This window comes from Paroedura picta, chromosome 4 (genome assembly GCF_049243985.1).
Source record: "Paroedura picta isolate Pp20150507F chromosome 4, Ppicta_v3.0, whole genome shotgun sequence".
NCBI classification, from domain to species: Eukaryota; Metazoa; Chordata; class Lepidosauria; order Squamata; family Gekkonidae; genus Paroedura; species Paroedura picta.
The window spans coordinates 113,694,107-113,721,226 of record NC_135372.1 but is presented as its reverse complement, the minus strand read 5'-3'; the positions used below and the strand labels follow the sequence as shown (position 1 = coordinate 113,721,226).

Below are 27,120 nucleotides of genomic sequence, written 5' to 3'. Positions count from 1 at the left end.
TAATGTACCCCCATAATGTACCCATAATGTACCATCTCTGCTCTAAGCAATAGGCCAATATTTTTCCCCACAGCTAATTACACAATGGAGGAACCAATCACAGAGTCCCTCCAAGTGATGAGAAGTCTGGCTGCTTATTCACCATTGCAACCTGCATGTTAAGGCCCGCTCTTGCTCATAAACAGATTGAGCTCACAAACTGAAGACCACCAACTTAATACATAAGAATATCTTTAAAATTTATTTGACTAATTGTGTTACATTCAATATCTGATGTGTTTCTTCTGGACAAAGAGTTGGCATAAATACAAACAAACCTTTGTGCCTTCCCTAAACAAGAGATAAAGTACTAGAGACAGGGGAACATAGCTTCCATCTTTGTATTTACAGTCTGCCTTTACAACTTAGTGCTAGGAATATTTACAGAAAGTACAATAAGAACAAAAAGATCATGTCTTGGCAACATACAGAACTTTATACACAATTGTACATGATTTTAAGCACATGGTATCTCGCCATCTCCTTCCGAGCCGCACCCTGCAAGGACCTCAGCTCTCCTTCGAGCGACAATATCTTGCCGTCGCAAAACTTGTCACTGAGTTACCTGTATTTTTGTACACTGTTCATCAGGAATTAAGTGTCCTATAATCCTCCTGGGCCATATATTCTGAACACTGAATGTGAATTGCATACCTCTCCTGCTGGGAAGTGACTACAGATTAATGGGCAGCCCAATCCTCAAGGCACTCCTTGTCAGCTCCGCAGCCCCCACAAGTCAACGGGGTTGTGTTGAGGAATGGAAGCAAGCTTTGCAGCCCATCGTTGCTTTAGGACGGTGCCGCATACAAAATAGCTACTCGCCTCCCCCCAGACATGATTCCCCTCATCTCTCCTCCTGTTTCATTTTTGCTCTGCATTTAAGATCTACTTGAAGGGCCCCTGTTTAAGAAAGGTGATTTTTCATTTCTTAAAAGGAAACTTTTCATCACGGTATTAAAACTGACAGTTTCCATATTGAAGTGCTGTGAAGATGACAACGTTTTACGACCTCAATTAATATTGTCATAATGTTCTCTCTTAAGAGGACTGTGAGAGTAATGCCTTTATGACAGAAACATAGGTACACATCTGTAGCCCTAAAATTGTAACTCGTCAAGAGAATGGAAATAAATACTATATGGAAATAAAAATAACTAAATGAAATGGTAATAGGAAACAAGCAGCACAAATACTAAGAACCAGATCCATTCACACTTTTCTTATTACGTTTTTAAAAAATTCTGGAATGTTATTCAAAACAAGGGCTGGAAATCTGAAAGGTTAACCTGACAGCTCCTTGAAGTATGGTATTCTGACCTCTCCTTGGACTTAATAAGAGCCCGTTTTTCAAATGCAACCGTGTTTAGAGAGATCTTGACTGGAACATTTTATTGCAGGCAGCCAACGGTTCCACACAAATGACAGGAAAGTATCAGTGCATTTGGAAGCCTTCTCTTTGACACATGTACACACAGACAACCAGCATCTGTACAGAAGGACCACATCACACGCAACACCTCGGAGAACACAGTGAAAGTGAGCCCTTAAGCATTTCCATTCATTGTTCAGTGCTGTTCAGAGGAACCACTGTAGTCCCTCCACCTCTCTTAACATGGTTATTATTGGCAGAACCAAAGTCATGCATGCAAGCTTATGTCTCAATGCCAAGTCCACTTGTGTGCTGGTAAGTACATATTGGAAGTCAGGAGGACTTACAAGCATGCAAGTGGATTCAGGATAGCATGCCTGTTTGAGAGCTTTTGAAACAGGCTAAATTAAGGCTGCTTCAAGCAAATTATAAAGTCCTGTCAAATCCTGGGGATAAATACAAACATGCACAATAAAAAGGAACTCCTGAAGAAAAAAAGCCTTTCCAACACAGGTGATTCTCTTAGCTTTACGGCAGAGTTTCTAATGCCCTGTAACTTCACTTACCCAAGAGCAGGTATTTTAATTCAAGAGCATATAATTAAAGGCAATATATTTCAGATTGGGCTTCGCCAATCTTAGCCAAGTTTCTCTCAGTCCCAAAGTCACTGTAGGTTAAGACACATCTGAGCAACTCAGAAAGATGGTTTGGCCAGTCATTAATCACATGAACTAATGCCATTGATGCAGAGTACATACACAGCTCAAACAATTATAGCTAATGTTGGCAATTCTTTTTATATGCAGACAATCAATTGCTCAACCATGTATCTAGCATAGGGTTAGCAGTACAATAATGGCATTTAATCCAAAGACTAAATGGGACAGGTCACAGGATGAATCTGAACAGTGTCTAAGAGTGAATGTCGGTTTAGTGCTCATGCACTATCCTACTCCTGGCAAATAGTCAGTATCAAGTGCAAAGTGCTATACAAGTGTCAGTACAGCCACAATTTCCATTGGCAGCATCGTTTCCTATTCCAACTTTGTGAGTTAATGGGTAAGACCACCAAACGTGCCAGACTATATGGAGTGATTTTATTCTGTGTCTTTATAATTAAAAACAGTGCTAGTTGCATCAAAATTTCAAGGATGGATGCTACTCCGGTGTAAGCTTCATGATCCATTGCTCAGTCTTTTGTATGAGTACTCTGAGTACTCTACGGATGTTCTTCACAGGTCACTTTCCTCCTTAAAAAGCCACAATGAAAGCTTGAAAGAACAAAAATGCCCCGTTAAAGGAATGCTGTACAAAGACCGTCTTTCATTAATATACGTCACGAAGATAGTACTTCTGCAAGGAGCACTTTTAGGAAATCTGTCATTGGAGAGTCATGTAAAGCTACCAAATGAATAGTCTGATTTTCCACACAGTTTTGCTTCACAACTTATTCCACAACTGGACATGTTTGCTGCTTTGGCCCAATTCAATCAGGTACCAAAAGTATTAAAAATTCAGCAATTGCAATCCTGTTTCATAAATTTGTTTTCTTATGATCTTAATAATACAAAGGGTAACTTACATTTGCACTTTATACTGAGTCTTCTCTCATAATTTTTCCCTCAAATAGTGTTTTGCATATTAATATTTGGAAACACAGGTTTAACTAAGAAAAACTGTGCAGTCATTTTTCATATTCCTTACACAAATTAATGTTTTTCAAAGCTTCCAGACTAGGCCTGGAATGACTGAATATAAAAAGGAAAAGGCACAGACCATTGGAGGTCGACTGCTTTGCAAAAACTTTAAATATGATTATCAAGAGCAACAGAGTCAGTGTTCTCTTTCTGTGCTACAGGTGTACTTGGGCATAGAAAAGGAATATACCAAGCTCATTCAGTTCAGACAAACATAAAGGCCCAAAGACTATTGGCATAGAATTCTGTGTGCTGCAGAAAATTACTGGCCATTTACCTATCCAGGGAAAGCAAAAACTCATTTGCAGACATGAACAAATAAAAGCAAAGATATTGACTTATGAGCTACCTGCCCATGTATGAATTGTGAAAACAAAAGGTGTAGTGACAAGGAAGGCCTAAAACTGAGAGCTTAGCCACCCTATGGAATTTCTGTTAGGTTCCAAGAGCAGCTGAAAGCATACAAGGACATACTGGCACCTAAGTCCTGTATACATTTTCTATGAAGCATCCCATTGAGTCTGATGGTGCTTCTTTCTGAGTAGACAGAATTAACATTTTAACTGTGGACACCTGCAGCAATTTCCCGCAATTAAGGAACAGCACCACAAAGAGTACTGGCCAACATGCATCACACTGCAGTTAATGGCTTTGCAAAGTCACAACAGAAAGAAGTTCCAAAAGCAACACACCAACTTGGCAACACAAGAATTTAAACCCCCACTGAAATCAACAGGATGTATTTCTCAATCCTAAATGTGCTTAGGATTGGGTGCTCTATCAGGCATCTCTGAAAATACCACTCTGATAAAGCACTTTCCTCAATTATGGATTCTCTTTTGGAAAATGAAAAGGTAAAGTCTAATTTTTAAGCCTTCTATTAAAATAGCGGAGTTCTGCCTCAGATTTTTTCTTCCCTTCTCAAAAGCCAGAACTTAATGCGACAGGAGACATAGGGCTTCTGCCCCAAACAGTAGTTGTGTGTCTGTTTCCTCTTCAAATCATGCCTAACACAAAATGTAACAACCAATTAAGCAGAATGGGATCAAGGAAACACTTTTATACCAATAGATGGTTCCTTGTGTTGGTGTCAGTTTTCCATCTCTGAGCAGAGATGGACATGTTCCAATTGCAGCCTCTTCTGTAATGATGATTTTACTCCTTTCTCTAACAATGAGAATCAAGCAACTACCATCCAGAAGACAAACATGTAACTAAGTACTGGTCATGAACTCCACCACAGGAAACAACCACTACATAAACAGCATATCTATGCCCCAAAGCCGGTTAATGACCTAAATGTCCATCCTTGGCTCAAGGTGGTGATCATCTCCTTTGCTCCTTCCCATCCTGCTCAGGATGTTCATCTTAAAACAGACCAAAGAAGCAGGTAGGAGCTGACATTAATCTACACTGGTGAACAAATTCTGAGCAATAGATCCATGGTGCATACACATTGGATTTTGAGGCAACTTGCAAGGACAAACAAAAAAAGAAGAAGTCTGGCACTAGGACTGGTCATGAAGTGGGCAATTTAGTGAACTGCACAAAGACTGCCTTGCAAATGTTGTGGTCTCTGAGAGAACTTGCCCTTGAACCTAACCTGCTCAAGAAGCTAAATTTGAAACACCAGACATCAGCTCTATGCCCAGAACTGGGCATTTGATGCAACTGTGGGCCACTACGAGCTATGAGAAGTACAGCTCACCCCTCTCTGTTAACAATAACTACTATTGTCTACTGCTAAGTAATGCGATGGTGAGACATGTTACAGTTTAGCCCTCTGCGGCAGTTGGTGGCGTGGGGCTGTATACAGAGACTTACAGGGTGAGGACCCAGATCCAGTCCCCATATCTTCCCTGAAGCAAAAGCAGAGGTCATGTTCAAGTTGTGGTTTCTTTATACAGGAGTTCCAAGATGGGGACGGTGGTTATTTTTTTCTTTTCATTACAGTAGACACCAAGCTCTTATTTCATTGTTCAAGAAGGATATTGGTCTAAGGATTGCAGTTTTTTAGCCCAACCTCTTGGAAAAGGGAGGTATAAAACTCCGGCTCCAGCTGTTTGTTCCTGTATTTATTGACAATGTCAGCTATTTTCTGTTTTCGGCGGACATGTGGAGGATTGTACGAGTCACTTTCCAGCCTTTTTCTTCGACAAATGTTTATTACTGTCTGTCTCACTAAGAAGCCTTTAAAAAAAGAGGAGACGTTATCAGCCAAGTTAACAATCTCAGGAACATTATTTTTACAGACAGCTTGAGGCGAAAAGAAAGTATTCTTAGCTTGGTCAAGTCAGCATGACTTGTGAGCGCTTGGATATTATCACAATTGTCAGCCTTAAAGTAACCACTTAAATGTTAAAATCCTACTTATAATTTTGGAGGGTTTCATATGAGTTTACAGTGGTTTGAATCATATAATCCCACGCATTTTTTGTGCAAGGGGGCTAGGTTCCTTACCTTGGACCATATCCCCCCCCACTCAGAAAAGGGGGGAAAAAGTGTTATATCAGCACACTACCATCCCCCCTGCAGCCAAGCAATGTTCCCTCTGGACAAAACTACAATCTGAATTCCTCCTTCACCGAAATACTGCTAGAGGAAGAGCTTTTGAACAAAGGAAAAAATAGTACTTTGCAATGTAGAACAACAGTTTCAAGGAAGAATCATTGAGGTGTATCCTATCTAAGATTTGTGAAGCAAAGTTGTGCTTGTGCAAACAAATATTCCCAATGCAACTTGCTGTATTCTGAAAAGGATGCCCAAAGTTTCCTCAGGGTGGGAGAAGGCCTGCAGTGGGAGGGAGTAAAGGGAACGTAAACTTTTGTGATGGCAGAAAGTATCTTCCACCAGGTAAAACATGTTTAGGATCCACCTTATTTCACTGCATTAATATCCTAAGCCAGACAGGTAAACTATTAACAGGTTCAAAGACCTACCTAGGGCTCGTCTGCTCACTATCATCCCATCCACCAGCGGGATGACCATGTTGAATTTCCCAGTAGCTCCTTGCACTTTTACCCTAAAGAGGCCAGTGTTTAGAGGATGGATGAAGATCACTGGAACTTCTTTTTCAGGAGTAGTGGACCTTAAACACATAAGAGTTAATTTAAAAATCAAAGATATTGCACTAGCATTGTTAATCCTGATTTTTTAAAACAGAAAAAAAATCCAGGTATATTTATTTTCCTTGGCACAAATGTCTTCATTTACTTGGCAAATGTATGTCTTGCTTTTCTATTTCAGTTTAGGCAGATTACAATGAAAACCCCCCACAAATACTAAACGTAGAAAAACAGCATCAAACTAAAGTAACACACTAAGACAATAATAATCATCAGCCGAAAATTAAAGATCAATAAAAAGAGACTCCAAAATAAATAAAAATGATCAATAAAGCATCAGCACTAAGACAGAACTAGAAATACAGATTTAAAACATCAGGAAATCAAATCCTATGAACTTTCCAAAATATATGTATTAAAAAAAGGCTTTATCAATCTTGAGTGAGTGAACATCATGAGTTAGGAAATTCCACAATTTGAGAGCTCCGGCTAAAAAATTCTGCCTGAATATTGATTATTCTTACCTCTACTCATGTAGGCCTGTATAGCAGGGCACCAGGATTCAAAGCATGAACGGGTTTTTAGGAAAGATATGGTTCTTCAAATACTTGGGTCCCAAATAATTTGGGGTTTTAAAGGTCAACACAAACACTATGAACTGGGCCCACAAACAAATTTTCAGCCACTGCCACTGGCCATGATCGGCACCCCCAGTGAACTCATTAGAATCCTTGCACCCACTATTACAAACGTAATTTTCCAGCCATTTTACAAGGCAGTCTCCCAAGGAACTCATTGTATTAACCTAACTAATGGTAGAGCCTCTTGTGGCGCAGAGTGGTAAGGCAGCAGACATGCAGTCTGAAAGCTCTGCCCATGAGGCTGGGAGTTCAATCCCAGCAGCCAGCTGAAGGTTGACTCAGCCTTCCATACTTCCGAGGTCAGTAAAATGAGTACCCAGCTTGCTGGGGGGTAAATGGTAATGACTGGGGAAGGCACTGGCAAACCACCACGTATTGAGTCTGCCATGAAAACGCTAGAGGGCGTCACCCCAAGGGTCAGACATGACCTGGTGCTTACACAGGGGATACCTTTAACTAATGGTATGGGCAAAGTATAGGTGATGACATGACAATGCAATCAGCCCTATGGAAAGTTAATAAAATTGCACATCACATATACCTGCTGGCGAGAAGTTTGATGTGGCTACCAGATGAAAGACTCATTACACAGCAGTTCCATAGAGTTCATGCATGGTGAGTACACACAAGTGGGAACATTGTGCACCCAAACACAAAACCTTGGCTCACAGATATCGTGTGTCAGATCACACAACCCGGGCTCACCAATATTGGCCACAACAACTCCCAGTCCCTAAGGTTCCAAAACATACTTCTCAAATTACAATATTTTGTTGGGGCTATGATCTATGAGAACTCAGCTCACATGATATATTACTCCCGACAGTAGACAGCTTCCAAGACTGAAGAAAACAGAATATAATCTACGAATCACACTTCAGAAAATATTTGCAAATGGAAGAGAAATCCAGTCATACCTCAGTGAAGTGCTGCTGTTTGCAGTTGTTTCTACTCCAGTACTGGTCTCTGAACCCAAGTCAGAGAGAGGGAAGTTCTCTGCAAGACAAAGACACTCACAGTATGTTCAACGGTATTACTTTTGTCAGGAACCAAGGAAAGGTACAAAGAATACAGCACCAGAAAACTAAGTCAATAAGTATTTAGAATTCGAGACTAAAGAATTCCCCCCTTTTATCTATTCAGTCAGGTGAAAATACAACTTTTTAAGGTTTACACACCTATATCATCATAGCGTTCAACCCAGACCACGTACACCTTGGTTTCAGGTCCCATTGGGGGAATAGCCCGACCCTGAGGCAACCTCTTTGACCTGGAAGTAGGACTGAGCTGTTGCAAATAGAAAATATACAGGTATTTGTCAATTAAAGCATATAATATTGAATTAATTCATTCATCCATTTTTTGGAAGTCTTCAAGACAAACTCATAACTTAATAGCAACTTTTCTATTTTTATTATTATATTTATTCCCCGCCACTATCAGCAAGCATACATATTATAATTATTACATATTATAATTACATATTATAACTATTATAATACCCCATTAAAATGTTCAGCCTTATCTCTGAACACTGCACTGATAATAGAAGATGTTAAAGAGTTGGTACTTAGGTTCACTAACAAAGGCTGCCTTTTGGGGGCAAAGTCTCCTACATACAAAATACAGCACGCTGAGTGCTTGATAAACGACAGCTTTATGACAGATGCAGTACCTGAAGGGGGATGGGTGTCAAGGAGCCACAGAGTGGACTTACTTACTCCTTAGAAATGACCTACTGCAATGATTCATATCTGAACTGAATATTGAAACTGTCATAAAAAGCACAGCATAATGATTTCTAACCATCAGAGCTTAAGGGACCAAGATGCCCTGTTATTAAAACACCTCTTGTACCTCTATTCATTGGTCAGAGATCATCTTACCCTTTGTGAAGAATTGAGATTGTCTGTATGATTGGGAAAGAGCTCAAGGGTCAGTGCTGGTTGCTTTATTACTCCAGGTAGGAGGTCCATATTAGAGTCGCTCTCCTGGTCAGAGACATTGCTTTCTAATGAATCAGCTAAAAGTTAAAAACAAAAATTTAAAGAGAGGGTGTTATAGCCAAGTAGTGTGCAAACAGCAATCACCTTAAGCTGTCATCCATCAAGGAACATCTTTCCATGGTACTTCCCGACAATTAAGCACGTGCATTTGTAGATACCCAGCCAACTTCTTCCATCGATCACAAAGTATTTTAGAAAATGCACACCTGACATATTCAATTACTCTTGGCTCTATCACACACATGCTTAATTTTAATTGGTGGTTTAGAAATTCTGAATGTACTGGTAATGGCTTACTAGGTAATATCTCCCTACCGGTAGTGTACAAAGCATTCGTATCTAAAGAGTTGATGGTAAGAAAAAAATTCCATTGAGAACAAAGAGGTAGATACCACCATGGTTTCATATCATTCAGCTGTGAGGAGCTAAAGGTTTTGGGGCAATTTAAAGAGCAAATGCACTGTGAAGATGCACTAGAGAAGTTAGGAGAAGGAAGGCCCTTTGTCTCAATTACAGAATGTACTGGCAGTTCTAACTAACGAAATCCCCTTTTACAAATATGCTTGGAACAGGAACATGGCTATTAAAATTTCCAAAAGAACTAGAGAGAGAAATGTATGAGGTATGAGGCAAAAATAGTTTACTTCATGTTCAGCTCCTCAGAGAAAGACACAATACAAGATTTTTGAAAAATCAATTTAACTCCTGCTAGGTTAAACACAAGTGTTACAATATCTAAGCACTAGCAGTGGTAAGCTGAAAATACAGTATCTGGTTATTCACAGGGAAAGCAGCTCATATGCCCAGATACAGTTGGGTCATCATTTGTTGAATAAAAAGTATTTGGCTGAAATCTGATGTGTTAACTTGTTTCAACTATTAGCTGCTATTCTTGCAGAGCCCATTGGTTGCTGTAAGGTTGTATTCACATGTTATTGGGTGTGTTATTGGCATCAATTCCCTTGATTAAAATGGTTAATAAAGAGACTTGGATTTAGTAGAAATAGATATTAATTAATGGATAAAATGCAAAATAGGAACAGTTGTGTTAAAAAAGTAAGTTTGGTGAAAAACATAAATTGTTTATCATTCATTAGCTGAATATACTATTGCATAGATTTATTTGCGTGCCAAGGACCAAAATAAAATTATTATTATTTATATTCCATTTCTATGCTGCCCTGCCCCCTAGGCTCAGGGCAACTTACAGCATTATTAAATAACAATTAAAAGTATCATTAATTAAAACATAAATTAATTTATAAAATTATAAAATCTGTTAAAATCTGTCAAAATTATAAAATTTGTGGAAATGTGCACTTCCGACAACACATGGTGAGCTGCAAGACAGTATGCATGAGAACTCTTCTGTTTAAGAAGTTTTTATGCTGCATCAGGGGCTGGGTTGAATTTGATTATAGAAGTACCTATCAGAAACTTCAAATGTACCAGATAATACATGAGGAAGGGTCACACAACGTTTTGCCATGTGCGTTCTGTGCCCGGGAAAGCTTTTTCAGTTTCCCACAATGCATCTCCATAGGGTAGGTGGAGGGAATATGTAGGTGGTTTGACTGCAAGGCAAATGTGGACCCACACTAAATGTTTTAATGCACACAAGACATTTCTCCTGCAACGTAGGATGCAGTTCTAAAGTGAACACTGAAATAACTCTGAATCAGTTACATAAAGACAAAAGCAGAAATCACTTACTCAAGGACTCCAGAGGTGAGGGGACAACAAAAGCTATTTCTGTAAGTGCATCTGCATAATATAGCACCTTTTTTTGTCCATTGAAGATACTTGCCCCAACATCTTCTGAAGAGATTATTTCATCTGAGAAGGAAAAGCAATCAAAAATGAAGTGAAAGTGGTGGTCTTCTTGTTCCTTATGACAATTTGCCCATCAAGCAGTGTTACTCAAACTATCTGAACATGGCCTCTATTTCACCTTCAAAGCTCTACCTGTTAAGATCCTCACATGCCATCATGTGCATGCCAGCTGTTCTTCATACAATTATCTGTGGATGGGGATACTAATTCTAGCACCTACATGAGAAGAGGATCTCGCCAATGCCCTCCTAAACCATGCATAAAAAAACAAACACAAAACACCAGCTCTTTGAGCCCTCTTCTCCCCAAATCACATTTGAGTGAATCGAACAATATGGGTGTAGCATCTCTACACAAATCCAGTGGGGCTCAGCCACAGGCCAGCTGCCAGGGGCATCTCATCTAGATCATGGTTAGAAAAGGAAGGAAGGCATTATCCACTTCCAGGTCCTCTCTTCTTTTGAACTTCACACTTTGCTCTAGGTGTGCTCACATGCCCACAAAAGCATACTGCCATAGTTACATTACTAGGTCCTCTTTGGCAACATTAAATGCAGAGATCTGACTACTATAGTTCATCTACTGCCTAGTCTGTACAGCTTTAGGCACCGGGTAAAAACATCCCTTCCCAAAGCCCCAAGATTTCATTGTAGAATTGTAGAATAACAGAATTGGAAGGGACCTCATGGGTCATTAGTCCAACCCCCTGCACTATGCAGGACACTCACATCCCTATCGCTCATCTACTGTAACCTGCCACCCCTTTGCCTTCACAGAATCAGCCTCTCCGTCAGATGGCTATCTAGCCGGTTTAAAAATTTCCAAAGATGGAGAACCCACCACCTCCCGAGGAAGCCTGTTCCACTGAAAAACTGCTCTAACTGTCAGGAACTTCTTCCGGATGGTTAGACGGAATTGCTTTTGAATTTACCTGTTCATTTTTACTGCCACTTCATTGACATTGCATTAGCTGATTTTAGATTTTATTATTTTGAGCTAGTGCTGCATCTTATTTTAATGCTATGCTCTTGATTTATTGTTTGCTAATCTATATATTTTTAAAGTATGTTTACATTGGAATCCACCTTGGAAATCCTTGTCAGGGTAAAAGTATAGGCACAAAAAAGATCAAGCAAAAGGCTGAACACATCCTTAAGGAATGACATGTGACAACAGCTGTCTCACGTTCAAAACTGACACTGGTAATTCTCATCAAGAAGTTTTGGTTAACTGAAAAGGAATCTAAAGACTACCAATATCATTAACAGAAGATTACAAGAAATAGATGATTTTGTGTTGCTTGACAAACCACATTATACACTGCCAGTGCTCACTCAACCTTCCAAAAGAGCCACCTCCACCCTCCCTTTTTCTGTCCTAAAATGACTCATCAACTCCATTTTTCCATCACAATGCCATAAACCTGTGGAAGTACCAAGTTCTTGTCTACTCCTGATAAGAAAGAGGGGAAAGTATCAGCTTCTGCCCTTGCAACAGCCTCTTATAGTGTCCTATTTCTGCACAGCTGTAAGAGTCCATGAGATCACTCATATACAGACAAGCCTCACTGCCCCTGTCAGCCCCGCCAGCTGGTTCCAAAATACATTTGTAACCATCAGTGGCTGCAACCTTGTAGACCTCAGCATGTCAATATTGAAGACTGTAACCTGGAGAGGGAAAGAACCTTGGGCAGGGAAGGAGAAGGTCTTTATTACTGGTGGAGATATAAACAAAAAACAAAAAACAAGAGGTGGTAATGAACCTCAATTCTGCCCTCTCCACTGCATTAGTAACAGGGTGTGTGCAGGGTGTATTCTATTAAAGACACTGGAAACCTCAACAGCAGAGGGCAGCATTCAGCCATGCCTGTCAGAAAGGAAACTTCTTTAATTCTTCTACTTTAATAAAGGGCAACTTAATTAAGGAAACTTCTTTAATTAAGGGCAATTGAGCTCTTCTGCTAAAACTGGAAGACGGAGCCTGCAGCCAGTAAAACCCTACTTCTTCCCCTAATTTTAAAGTAAGAATAGGAGGCAGGAAATGAGACAAGGGGGCAGCTGAAAGAGGGTAAATGGAGATGGGGTGGAGAATAGCTGGGTAGAATGAGATAGGAAAAGGACTATTTTCTTCTCTTAGTCCCTTCCCAAGATTTCTTTGTGATCCTTGCTTGTTTTTATTTATTTATTTGATGTAAAAAAAGAAAAGAATCAGGGGTAGATCATCAAGTGGCTCTGAACTTAGTCTAACACTGTGCCCAGGAACCAGAGAGGAGGGGACAACTCGATCTCATACCCTGGGATCACCACTGGCCTCAACCAAATGCCTGGTGGAAAAGCTCTGTCTTGCAGACCTTGACCGTTTATGCACTGGAGGTTTCATGCCAGGCTGCAGGCTGGAGTTTTAGTTGTAGCAGGTTGCCCCACCTCTTCCTGCACCCGCACGGGGGAGCATTTGGCCCAGTGCACCTCATCCGCCCCCAATTTGTGCTCCTGCATGAGAGCTGGGGCAGCGAAGTTCCCAGTGCATAAATGGTCCTTGTGGAACCCAGAGAGTTCTGTCCGGGCCCACAGCTTTGCTTTTATCATTACTTCTAAAAAAGCCTTTCAGGTGCTGTTGTTGTTGTTGTTTTAAACGATCAGTTTGTGTCTTGCAGGCACTTTCCCTACTCCAATTTATATTTTACATTTCTTTTTTTTTACTCACTACTGCCCAAATTCCATAAATTCTTTTTCCTTGATGGAAATTTTTTTTGTTATGAACCACAGCTTCTCGATTCTGACATCACCTTCCAAATTCATACAGGAAACATGCACACAATGCAATGTGTTTGCCAGATTGTAACAGTACAGATTTTCCTGTTTCTGAAAGTCTCCTGTTGTTAAGAGGCCCAATTAGAACGAAGCCAGTGTTCAGTGCAAAGCAGACATGCATATGGGGAAAAAAGTGTTAAAGCAAATGCTCTGAAGGTGAAAGGACATCATAAAGACAGAGATACTAAAGCAAACAAAACTCTTCCTGAAAGCCTCTTACCTTGTTCAGCTTCCTCGTCATCGCAGAAACTGTTAATGGACCAACTAGTTGAAACGTGCCCTGTCCATCCAGGGTGTTTTCCTACATCAACTGACCAACCAAGAGAAAGCAAAAACTCTAGGAAGTGTGACTGAACACTCCTGGAAGACTCTGCATTTTTCAAGATCTAGAAGAAAAATTATGAGCACTGCGGTAAGAACAGATGGCTATGCAGCAAATCCCTTATTGAAGCCTCAAAAAGACATTCTCAGTTTTGACAAGGGCTTCTTGAAGTATCAAGACTTATCAGCACAGCAAGTTAAATAGAACTGACAGTATGGTACAAATTGTTAACGTCAACTAGGAATACAGCCCTGGGCTGTGTGTATGTGACAACCCCATTCAAGCAGGAAGAGGAACTTCAATAGGAAATGGTACTGGGAACAGAATTCAAACACAACTTTTATAAAGAAAGCTCTTAAACATCACTGCTATATGAAAGTGAAGGTGGACAACTTGGTCGAGAAGAAGTTCCTGTACAGACAGTGAAAACTAAGTGCCATATAGAACAGTGGTCCCCAACCTTTTTATCACCGGGGACCACTCAACGCTTGACAATTGTACTGAGGCCCGAGGGGGGGGATAGTTTACTCCTCTACTCTCAACCACTGCCCTAGCGCTCTCTGATCGCTATGGTAATGTTTAAACATCCCTTCAAAATAAGATACAGACACGCCACAACAATGAACATAAGGAACATTTTATTTTCATGGAAATTTTAACTCATAACAATGACAAATCAATGGGAACCCTGAGCTTGTTGTCACTGGCCCTGACCAAATGCCTGGCAGATGTTGTCACTGGCCCTGACCAAATGCCTGGCAGAAGAGCTCTATTTGCAGGCCATGTGGAACTGGGATAGCTGACATCTATCTTCAGGCCCCACCTGGAGGGTGATACTCAAGTTACCCTGGAGGCAATGGACACTTTGGAAGATGGAATCTATGGAATTACGGCACTAAGAGGTCTCTCCCCAACCCTACTCTCCCCAGGCTCCACCCACAAATCTCTAGGAATGTCCTGACCTGGAGATGACAACCCTACTTTCTTCACACCCAACAACCTACCTTTATCTGCTCTTCTGTCTTAGGCTCCTCTGATCAGAACCCTCTACCTACAAAAACTGGCCCATCTGGGTAATGTCAGCCACTGGGCCAGGCCCACTTGCCTGGTAGGGAACCCTCAAGGACTTCTGGGGTGGCACCTCAATTCCCCCCCCCCACACACACACATTATTTTCTCTTTTCCTGACAACCTCCATATCTTCTCCCATTTGCCTGCCTAATTCCCGCCTTCTTAGCCATTAACCAACCTACCTTTCATCTGCTTCCCATATTCAGCTATATTATTTATCTCATTTATTGTCCACTTTTCTACACAGTGGGGATCAAACTTGCTTACATTATTCTCCTTTCCTTTTTATCCCCACAACAAACCTGGGAGGTAGGTTAGACTGAAAGTGTGTGACTGGTCCAAAATCACCCAAGTGATTAGCTTACACAGCAAGATGGGGATTCAAACATGGATCCTCCAGCTCCTAGTCTGAAGCTCTAACCACTACACCACACTGATTGCCATAGGGTGGTTGCTATTGACCAGGAGCAAGTAGTCAGGCCTAGTTGAGTCATGGAACTCAAGTGGTATTACCCAAAGCTTACTTCTAGATCTTGGGTTGCCAGCTTCCAGATGGGATCTGGAAGTCTCCCAGAATTACAACTGTACTACAGATGACACAGATCTGTCCTCCTGGAGAAAATCTGCTTTTGAGGGTGGACTCTAAGGCATTATATTTGCCTCAAGCCTCTCTCCTTCCCCAAATCCTGCCTTAATCAGACTCTACAAGATCTCCAGGAATTTCCCTACCTGGAGGTGGCAGAATAGGTCTGGAGTCAATGAGTCCTCCCTCAAAGACCAAACTGGGCCTGTAAAGAACTTTGCCCTCTCCCCCTTCTTTTTATTTACAGAAACAAGCACAGGAAAGCTGTGGTTGCCCTAGCAATGGTGAGTGAGGGAATCCATAGCGTAAAGCCATAGGTACTCCTTTTATCATTTTTGGTTCTTTTTTTATTCCATAATATTTCAGGTTTTTAAAGATTTCACATTTTTCTACAAACCTGGGGCTTGCCCATTCACTGCTCCAGTAACTGGATTTAAGTACCTTGCATTTTGGCCAAGTTTGCTAATGGCATATAGATACAGGTTGCAAAATCCAGCTTATCTCAGTACAGATTTAATTTGTCAAAGATCTGTAATTTTTCAAAAGTAGCCAAGTAAGCACTTTTCTCAATTATAGAAAAACATTCCAAACAGCTGACAGCAATACATTGTTGCAAATCTTCTACAAGGAAAAAAGAATCTTAGGGAAATTTAATGTTGTTATTAAATCAAAGAGAACAGGATTTCTGCAATGATCCTTGGGGACAAGGACACATTGTGTTTGCTTGTGAAACTCTGCAAGGCTTCATGCACATTGATGATGTTGTATAAATAATGTTGAGTTCGGATGGGTGTCAGCATTTCAAGATAACTGCATATGAAGTCTCACTAATCAACATTGTTCTAAAGGCTTGCAGAGATCAATTTTTACAGGGATCTGAAAACAGCGTTCTTGCTTGCCACCAGCTACACAAAATTCATATATTGAGTTTTTCTGATCCACAACAATATTTCACACCCCAAAAACTCTCTCTAAAGCAAAAGCAAACAAAGCAAAATTGGCACAAAACTTACTTCTTGACTTGTTTTTTGGCCAGCCTTCATGTAGAAAATGAAAACTGTATCAAAAGGGCGACATGGCAGCAGATCCAGGTAGCCAATATCATCAAAAAAGCCAGGTAAGGAAGAATCAAGTGCAATCAGGTGAGGAGGTAGTCTACTGTTAGCAGGTTCCTGAGCAAACAAAGAAGTAACTCAGACTGTATACTTTTGTGGTTATCTATCAATTGTGATGAGCAATTTAAATTTGATGATTTGTAGCAGATTTACTAGATAAGATCCAAGTATTACTACTAACATTTGGAGAGGAAGAAAGTTTGAGTTCAGTGATACCTTTAAAAAAAACAAAGTTTGATTCTGGGTATAAGTGTTCATGTGCATACACACTTCTTCAGATAACATGTGTGCATGCACACAAAAGCTTATACCCAGAATTAAATTTGCTGGTTTTAAAGGTGCCACTGGACTCAAACTTGGTCCTACTGCTTTAGACCAACATGGCTACCCATCTGAACCTACCTTCAAATGGGGAGGAGCTTGCATCAGTATGCAGCAACGCAAGAAGGTAAGATTTAGTTCCCACATTTGGGAACTAGCCAGTTAGCAAGAATATTGCACCGTGGAGGAGGGGGGAATGGAAGAGTCCCTGTTTACTGTTTACATTCTAGAACAGAATACAACAGCAACAACTAAAAGAAAGGAGAAATACTGCCATTGCTCAGTATAGGGATGCAACAACAATGCAATCTTAATATTGTATTAAAGAAAACACACAAGTAGCTCTCCAACTAGCAAGTGTAATGGGGGGAATGTATTTAAAAATGTTACAAACATAAATGTACTTTTCTTTTCCATAAAAAAATATAAGACTAGGGATGAAAAAAATAATTTTAGAGTATACAATTACCTCAAATCTGCTGAACATATATCAGCTCACATACAAAGGCCAAGAGCATCGTAGTAGTTAACTCATTCAGGAAACAGTTCTCAAGGCTATTATTATTTTATCATTTATCATACAGCTCTGCCTAACATTTAATGTTATGCTAAATAAATATTAGCATTTGAAGCAAACTGCACCCTATTAAGCCAAGTTGTGCCAGGTCACCTTCAATGCTTCTAGTGACAGAAATCCAAAGTGAGAGAGGAAGAGGCGTGCAGTTTGGAACTCCTGTGCAGAAGGCGGCGGCTTGCACTCTGTGATGGGATCAGGGAAACTCTTCTTCCGCCATGCTTCTTCCATCCGCTGCTCTATAGACTTCTCGTAGAAAACTTGCTGTTCCATCCCGTTCCTCAGTTTCTCATGTCGCTCTTCAAGCTGAAACATATTTGAAATGTAGTTCAGACACAGAGAATGGCTGAGGGCAGCTGCCTAGGAAGGGCAGTACACTTTCTCTGCTAAGCCAGACAGCTCTGAAGTGGTGGCATTTGAAAAGCTGCTGCAGTTTCGCTCCTGGGTTTAGTTCAATAACGTTCTGACTGGGACTATTTTTCAGGTGCTAGACTAAGATGCAATAGTCCCTGCTGCTCAGCATTTGTATATTTTATTTATTTTTTTATTTTATTTATTTAGATTTATATACCGCCCTCCCCGAAGGACCCTCCCCACAAAATTAATGCAAGACAGCAAAAACCAATGTGAGTTTTCACTTTCCAAGGTAACAGGATATTCCATTCCTGACAAGTAGCAACTTCCTGGAAGAAGAGCTCTGACGCAGCAATGCTTTGCTCAGAGTACAATAACTGTCCTGAGGGTTTTACCATTTCCACTGGATATTGCTGCTGAAATGCACACCATGCACCCTGCAGTAAGTTTTGGTCATACGAATACAGCAGTAAAATTTCTGAGAAAACTACGGTTAGCCCTTAACTGGAATGCGTGAGCAAATTTTACTATAAGAAGGCATGAAAAAAATCATTAAAATACTATAAACTTCTTACTTCCTCAGTAACTATTTCATGTAAGTCTGGAATGCTCAGGTCAGCTTTTACAAAAGGAATCTTGTCCACTTCCTCAGGAAATGGCCTGTGTTTCACGCTATATTTGAGTCCAACATCATTCTTTGGAGCAGGACGAGGTTCTGGGACAAACATCTGTTTCAAGGGAGGAAAGTATGTAAAATATTGCATCTATTTCAAGGGAGGAAAGTATGTAAAATATTGCAAATATTGATGATATAATAACAGCAACTGAGTTTTTTCATTGTTCTATAGCAAGATGTTAACACAGCTTCCTTCATGGTTTACCTGCTTCAAAGTCAAGGATCATATTTGATTTTGTTTGAATCATCTCTCAGAACTTTCCAAATCATAAAATAAAGCAGGTAGATATGAAAAGGCTACAGATCTGTGGAGCATCCTGTCTTTAACATCTTCTATGTTAACAAGAGAACATGTTGGGAAGTCACACCTGTGCCTGAAGGTTTATACCCTTTATGCCTGTACACACCGTCTTTTAATTACCACCTATCTTCATATTTGGATTGCAAGCACAGGAATTCAACTATATTTGAAAATCTCACCATTACATTAAGGACCCTTACAATGAATAAATTGCAGTCTTTGACGGGACACCTCAGATTTGAAGAGGTGGAGTATTTATTTACTTCATTTATAGTTTCTCCAGCAACTGACTCAAGGAAGATTACAAAAAAGTGAAGTAGCTACACTGCTGCACTGCCTGAATAGAAACGTAATTACATCAAGTTAAGCTAAAACTAATTGATCATTACGGGATAACTGTAACATTTATAGCCTCTCACAGCTGCCTGGAGACAAATTTTTAATGTGGCAGACCGTTTCCCTACGGGCTTCGACAAAGACCTTCTGATTTGCTTTGGCTCCTCTTGGCAAAAGACAAAGCTGCTGGGCCCATGCATGTCTCCCAGACATCCCACGGATCAGAATTGTGACGGAAGGGAAAAAATCATCTAGGGGAAAAGAAGTAAATACAACGCTTCAGAGATCAAATAAATATAACATTATGCCATTGTAAGCATTAAGACATACTGCAATACCAACCAAATACAGAGTTTCAGCTGTAAACTAGGAAGTTCCAGTTCAACTTATTTTCATAAATCTATATAGTAGATCACCTACTCAGCCATCCTCCCATCTGCAGCATGAGGATAACGCTGACATACCTTCCAAGATCATTGTAAAGATTACTGAGATATTCAATGTGGAGTGCTTCAGGATTTTCAAAAAGCACTACAAATATATTAAAAATTCTTACCTAACACAATACTTCAAGGGTGATCTTACTGAGCATGATTTGAAAATAAAAGTTCTGAGTAAAAGAAACCCAAACCACAAGTGTTTGAGCAAGCTCTCCTGTTACATATGACATATTGTTATGCCCAACAAACTGCTAGCAATGCTTTGTTTCAGGGGAACTTCCTTGCTTCCCACCTCCCGTAATACCCTCCCAGACACTGACCCCGGATTCAGGAGATATCTAGAAACATTAAGCAGAGAGACAGAATCTGCATTGGGGGGGGGGGGGGGAGAATCAGAAATAAACACCCTTTCTCCTGATTTATGCAAGCATAAAGTAAATGTTTGATATCACCCAGGTTATTCTGATGGTGAGACAAAATGTATTCAGCTGTATGTCAACCTTAAGGGCAAGCAGTCAAAAAACCCAGTATTTATTACGAACAGCATTAAGATTTTTCCCATCCAGAGGAAAAATCACTTTTTTCACCTTTGGAAGTATCAACTAGCTTCAAATGAAAGGTTCAGTATTTTCTGTTTTCAAAAATTCTCTCATTAGTACCTCGTTCAGCTATAGCTATATTTTAACGTCATATACACATCTGTTTATTATAGACAGCTGATTCAGATGCTGATCTAGGTAGTCTGAAGATCACAAACTCAAGATCATTCACCAAAAGAGACTTTAAGCTTTGTAATTCTACAGTTCCATGTATGATTTGTTTTAAAACATAATTTCCATTATTATCGAACACAATCAAGGAAGTATACCCTAGTAGACATTTATGTATTCTGGAGACTCTTGCCAGAACTGTGTCTACCCTCTGCCAATATTCATGTCTCCCAATACCTTGCAACAAATATATATCAGATATAGCTTGCTCTTCCTGAAGCAACTTATGAGTCCCGTCTTCCCCGCCTCCACTGTATCCTAACTACTACCCTGCAAGGTAGGTTAGGCTGGGAGATATTGACTTTCAGAGCTGAGAGGTATTCAAATTTTGGTCTCACATATCTTATATAGCATGTCAACCACTACATCATTCTTTGTACTACAGTGTACAACTCTTGCCCTCATTCTGCAGAAGGCTGTGCTATACCTACGTGAAAAAGCCCCAGGGGGATCTACTCACTTTGTTCATTCCCTAAGGGCTGCTCCAACATCGCAAGGATGACGCTGTTATCCAGGACAAAGTATCGAAAGCTGTATTTGTTTATGGAAGGCAGACGGGAGTATTTAATTAAAGTGACCTCATTCACCAAGCTGCAAGGGGAGGCAGGGCCACTGGGAGAAGGAAAAGCTCCAAGTATTTGCATAATACTGCAAAACAAGAGACTGGTTGAGTCAAATGCCATTCTCAAAGGACTATACATAGGAACAATTAAATCTTGAACAGGTTCACCGTAGAGGCAGCATTAAAAAATTCTAAATAAAATAAATCTACCCAAATGAACTATTATCTTAAGGACGCATTTAGTCTATGTCCCTAACTAATATAATCATTGCATCTGAGGCCTGCATGGGAGTTTCTGCACTTGGCACAATTCTGCTCCAAAGGAAGAAGCAAATATTTCTCAACCCTGTGAAACCTTGTGGTTTCTTGACAGACCTGGGTGGGTTTCCTGAATGGGTGGGAGTTAAAATTTGTTAAACATTTATTAAGTGATATGACCATGTTGACCTCCCCCCCCAAAAAAAAACAGCCAATGATGGGCCTGGAGGGGATGGGAAGGGGAGGGGCCCCATAATGTACACAGCTTTGCTTCCCAACCATATCCTACATGACTGCACCACTTCTAGGGTTCCTCTAAGCCTGAAGAATGTTTAAGGGGGGTTTTCTCAAAGGTAAAAAGTTGAGAAAGGCTGGTTTAGATAATGTTTCTAAAACATGAACATATTCTTATTATTTTAATCAACACAAAAGGAGCTGACTAAAAGTCATATGCAATTGTAGGCATTGAACAGCTTGCATAAGCAGAATCTCACCACCCATGAGGAAGAAGACAACCATCACTGTCCTAATTGACACATGTTCGTCATACTAGCAAACAGTAAACTATGGTAAGCAATCTTCCATACCATGTGAGTGTAGCTTCAGCAGCATCCTTCACCCTCATGGAAGCTGGGTTTGGCTCTTTATCTCCTTTGTATTTGACCTCTTGCTCGCTGTTTCTGGATTTACTTCCTGAGATGCCTAGTTCTACAATCTCTAGCACTTCTTTTAAGCAGTCCTAGAGGGGAAAGCATTAAATTGTTGGTTAAGTTGAGAAAGACTGGCTCAAGATCACATAGTGAGCTTCATGGTCAAATGGGGACCTGATCCTGCTGTTGGCCTCAAAATGACTACATCACATCAGTTCTCTTTTGACCATAATGTCAAAAGCCATTGTTTTAAAGTGTAAATTTAATCTACATCTATGAAGCACTGCCTGCTGTATGAGCTTAGAGAGAAGAAAGCCTCTTGGTTTTGTTGTAAGTGGCCTAGACTCCTGGTGACTCCACTTGTATGGAGATTCAGCCTAAAAATCAGCCTAAAAAAAAAAGAAACAGCCTAAAAATTCAGGAAGATACGGAAATAAAAAGCCCAAGAGGAAAAATAAAAATTAGACATGACCAGATCCTTTGGGTCCCCAATGTGCCCTGTGCTACCTCTACCAATTACTGAATCTGCTTCATAGCTAGGAGAGTTAATATCCTTCTTTGGACAAAGCAGCCTAACACTAGCTGCTGCCTAACACCATCATAGGTTTTCCACCTACTTGCTTTCAAAAATCTTTGTCTCCCTACACATGAGACAGAAACAGCTCAGCTGCACTTACCTTTTCATCAAGCATATCTGGATGTTCAGTGAGCCAGACGCAGAGACACTGGAATGCTGCTACTATCATGGAGTGCAGATCTCGGGAGTGGAGAGGGGCAGGACGGCTGCACTGATACACAATGTAGCAGCATACTGAGCTAATTGCTCTCTTCCTGTCAGAAGAATCAACAGCAACCTTCACCTGAATTGGGCAGCACAGACAAATGTTCAGCTGGAAACCTCCCCCAAAATGTTGAGCTTCCCACTTATACGTCTATGTAAAGTGTAATGCCAGGATCCTTGGGGGCCATAAAGGAACAAGGGGAAAAAAGTTAGATGAAGGAGAACAACACAACATCCTGCAGGGATTATATATTTTGGTGCCATTATAACTGCTTTGCCACTTGGTTTTAAAAACCCTGTGGCCATTTGCTCATTTATTCTGTTTTGGCACAGATGCTATTCAATAGAGCCAGTTTGGTGTAGTGGTTAGGAGTGCGGACTTCTAATCTGGCATGCCAGGTTCGATTCTGCGCTCCCCCACATGCAACCAGCTGGGTGACCTTGGGCTCGCCACAGCACTGATAAAGCTGTTCTGACCGGGCAGTGATATCAGGGCTCTCTCAGCCTCACCCACCCCACAGGGTGTCTGTTGTGGGGAGAGGAATGGGAAGGCGACTGTAAGCCGCTTTGAGCCTCCTTCGGGTAGGGAAAAGCGGCATATAAAAACCAACTCTTCTTCATCTTCTTCTTCTTCAATTTGAATCTTCAGCCATGGAAAGAACAAAAATCTCAACTACAGGAAATAGAAGTCTTCAGCAAACTATGCATTTTTGTCGCATGTTCCCTATGTGTGCCTCCTTATAGTAAGTCTCACTTTATTCAACAGGGCATGTTTCCAGGTAAGGGTGCAGAGGATGGCTACCTAAAGCAGCAGCAAAACCCTCCACAATATTATCATCAGGAAGGAATAAATGGTTAAGGATGGCCAGAGAACTTAAAGCCAAGTCTAACAAAGAGTCACAAGAAAAGAGTCTGCCTGGAACTTACCTTAGCCAAGCCAGAAAGAAGTTCTAATGCAGCCAATGAGATGCTCATTTCTTGCCTCCACTGTCCGTTGAGCCTTTGTGTTACCAAATGAATGCTGCGAATCAGGAGTCCGGCTGCTGTATCTGTATGAAGAGCTAGGATATGAACCCCAATACCACACACCACAGGGAAGGAAAACAACTAAGCATTAGTAACAACCAGCAAAGCAATGCCATCAGGCAGAAGCCCAAGCAGCCACAGTATGCACATAAAACAGAATGAACACATTGGTCTGGGAAGCAAAACATCCAACAGTTCACACAGGTTAAAAATCAACAAGTAGAAGCTACCTGCTATATTTTACAGTTAAGCCAAGCAAATTGGGAACCCAACCCAATATGCTTGGATTAACTGTAAAATATTAACACACATTTAAACTTCGGAAATAAGAGTCAGAATTTTAAACTTCAAAGTGGCAGCAGCTGACATTAAGACGTGGCACCTGAAAATGGCTGAAGTGCACCAGCACTATCAGACCCCTAACCTTTCCTAACGGACTTTCCCCATTTTGCCCTTCTTCCAAGTCCAAAAACAGAACAAGTACATTACTTAATTCAGTCTTTACAGGGCTCTGCACAAAGACACCTCTCCTATGATTTTGGGCTCAATTTAGGATTTAAAGCCTTTCATGATCTGGGCCCAGCACAGAATCTCATTCTGTACGAGACCCTAACCTCAACACTACCAAATAGGATAACCGGATGGGCCACTGCTCCGTCTTCCTTCCGCCTTTCAAACTATCCTCTTCCCCTTAACTACCCACTTGTCCTCAGCCTTTGGGTGCTTATTCCTTATTCACTGATCTTCTCTCTCCAGACTCCCCTTCTTTGCCACTTCCCCATCCAGATTCCTAGGAAGTGCTTCTCTGTGACACAGAAAGCAGCCACCCTCCATGACCAGGTTTTCCCCTGACCCTGACAGTTACTTGCCTCCTGCTACATAGTCCTCCCTCTCTAACAAGGCCACCACTGCTGTCGTACCCCTTTCCTGAAGACTGTCTTTCCCACATTGTACCACTGGTAGCCCCTTCCCAGACATCTCATGCCACTGCTTCTCAAGCTCTGAAGTGCACAGCATACGGCAATTCCATGTTACTTCTTGGAATACTGCCACACGCTCATTCCACATGAGCATGCCACATAAATACATCCACAGATCAATTGCAAACTATATTGGCTTAAGCTACAGCAAGATGAAGAATTAATTCACTAAAATCCTTTTGCCCTAAGGCTGTGGAATGAGCTCCCTGCCGAGGTGCATAAATATACCTTTGTTGCTAGTTTGAAGGATTAAAAAGTAAGGTTTGTTTACATCAGCAACCCTTTCAAATGCTTCAAGTACCCTGCTGTTACCTTAATACTATGGTTTTATGTTAGTCCCCTTGCTGTGGTTTTATTACTCTTTTCAGAAAGGTTTTATAGTTTGTTTACACATTTGCTATTGATGTTTTATATTGTGAGTGCCTTCAAGGAGAAACACAGCTGCCTCAGAGGAGAAGAGGATTATTAGTTTAAAAATTTAGAACTCTCTAAAGTAAAAAAAAAAATGCTTGATTTAACCTACTACAAACCAAGGCAGCATCATCTGTTCAAAGTCTGCATTTCCCACCCATTTGTTATGCTGCTACCCTAAATGCTCGGCACGGAACTCCTATTTCTGAAAAAGGATGCCTCAATTGAATATCTGAACTGGCTGTGACAAGAGTAATCTACATAGTGCTTTATCTTACATGGCTTACATCAAGCTTCTGTGAAACTGGGGGGGGGGGGGGTGATGCCCCTGACAGGGTTTCTCAAATGGGTGGGAGTTCAACATTTATTGGGTGATATGACCCTATATGGTCATGTCAACTCACCCAACCCCCCCCCCCGAAATGGCCAATGATGGGCCTGGAGGGGGTGGGGGACCCTGGGTGGGCATGTAGACAGCTATGCTTTCCAACCATATTCCACACGATCATGCCACTTCTCAAAGCCTGAAGACTATATCAGGGGTTTCTCAATGGTAAAAAAGTTGAGAAAGGCTGGCTTACATAAACAACTTAAGTATGCACAAAGTTGGGGCAGGTTCTCACTCCCAGGGAATCTGGTGTGCTCAGATGCGATTTAAGGTAAAAAAAAATGATAAGCAATTTTATGCATACAAGGACCACTGTGTACATGTTACATATCATTGAAGAAGGTGTGAAAGTGGTAAGCTAGGATTACAGAATTTTTAAAACACTGCTTAACCACCAGCCCATGCATGAACTTCCTTTTAAATATAGCTAGTTGGCTTCTCCCTTGCAACTCTCACTTGACCTGCTTACCAAAAAGAAAGAATTTATCTCATGGTTCAACAACTTCATCAGCAAAATTAAAAGTTCTCCCTTAGTATAAGTAAGCAATGGATTGTTGAGTTTATTTATATTTTTCTGGAAGGAATTTACCTTCCCCATCTAGGTAGGAATAGATTATCTGCAGTATTCATGTATGCAGCCAGTAGGGATAGGCATGAACTTGTTCATAAGCTGAAATATGGTATAAACTTGAACCAGTTCATGGTCTCCAAACCAATGTTCCCATTTACCAGACTTTTGTCCAGTTCAGTTGCTGAGCCATTTAAACCTATGAGATGAGCAGAGCGGGTCCATCCATCAACTGTTAACTTTAAATTACTGCAAGCCATTTAATCTGTCAATTTCTCTTGAAAGAGGGGGTAAGGAAAACGGACTTGTGAAATGGCTCATTTCAGTCTTACAGTGGACAGTGCACTCACTCTACTGTTAGGCTGAAATGGCTGCAAGGGGAAGCAAAACCGCCCAGGAAATGGCTGCTAGCCATTTAACCCTTTCCGGTAATTCCACCTTAGAAAGGGAGTCCTGAACCAGCCTGTTCAATTCAGGAAAATTCCAGCTTGGTTTGGAGGCTGCTCTAAACTGAACCAGATTTTTAAAGTTCATGCTCATTACTAAAGTCAGTGACATTAGCTCACTCTCAAGATCTGCTTACCTGTCAAGGGAGCTGAGATCTAAGCAGAACTGAGTAAAGTAGCTACTCAAAACACATGAAGGAGATAAACTTGACTGAACCCCCATTATTGCTCTCAGTTGCGGCAGGGGAGGACTTAGTTTAGACCACGGCATGAAAATATTCTTTGTAAATAAGCCTTGAAGCATGCTTAATGATACATTGGCATCAGGCAGTATTAAAATGTATTCTCTATTTATTTTAAATGCCATGTACATTTCTAAATTGCCCAATGAGCTTTTTGAACATTGAACTGTGCCTTTATGCTCACTATGCTTCAGTTATACATATCAGGTTGTTTCCCTCAATATTAGGGCGTTTGGCTGCTTTTATAAAATGTATTGAATAGGCACATTTTAACAACAACATAAGTTAGAGGAACCTCTACCAGCTAGTAAAGGGATCAGTAGTATGGCCTTTGAGGCTGGCCTTCCACCACAGTGTCTTAATGCAAAACAAACAAACATGTGCATGTTAACAATGTGAAACAGGAACATTTCAAGACAAAAGGAGGACATTGCAGACTATGTTCATTTGCCACAGGAGAAAAATGTCAAGATTGCTATAGACAA

The 27,120-nt window shown here is 40.7% G+C and overlaps 1 protein-coding gene across 7 annotated transcripts in view; it reads right to left on the bottom strand.

Annotated features, from left to right (window-relative positions):
- Window positions 1-218: 218 nt before the first annotated feature.
- RALGAPB (Ral GTPase activating protein non-catalytic subunit beta) overlaps window positions 219-27,120 on the bottom strand; it is a 73,273-nt gene continuing 46,371 nt past the window's right edge. For 5 of the 7 annotated variants that reach the window (XM_077335226.1, XM_077335225.1, XM_077335229.1 and 2 more), the window contains 15 exons: window positions 23,502-23,635; window positions 22,471-22,653; window positions 21,731-21,882; window positions 20,784-20,971; window positions 19,258-19,364; window positions 18,376-18,528; window positions 17,543-17,752; window positions 16,450-16,608; window positions 13,681-13,846; window positions 10,531-10,653; window positions 8,698-8,834; window positions 7,990-8,098; window positions 7,729-7,807; window positions 6,045-6,193; window positions 219-5,295 (listed from right to left, as the gene is read on the bottom strand). In XM_077335226.1, coding sequence (XP_077191341.1) covers window positions 5,102-5,295; window positions 6,045-6,193; window positions 7,729-7,807; window positions 7,990-8,098; window positions 8,698-8,834; window positions 10,531-10,653; window positions 13,681-13,846; window positions 16,450-16,608; window positions 17,543-17,752; window positions 18,376-18,528; window positions 19,258-19,364; window positions 20,784-20,971; window positions 21,731-21,882; window positions 22,471-22,653; window positions 23,502-23,635 — 2,243 coding nt within the window. In that variant the 3' untranslated portion in view covers window positions 219-5,101. The remainder of the gene's footprint in view (window positions 5,296-6,044; window positions 6,194-7,728; window positions 7,808-7,989; window positions 8,099-8,697; window positions 8,835-10,530; window positions 10,654-13,680; window positions 13,847-16,449; window positions 16,609-17,542; window positions 17,753-18,375; window positions 18,529-19,257; window positions 19,365-20,783; window positions 20,972-21,730; window positions 21,883-22,470; window positions 22,654-23,501; window positions 23,636-27,120) is intronic. The other 2 variants (XM_077335228.1, XM_077335232.1) reach the window with 1 other exon arrangement.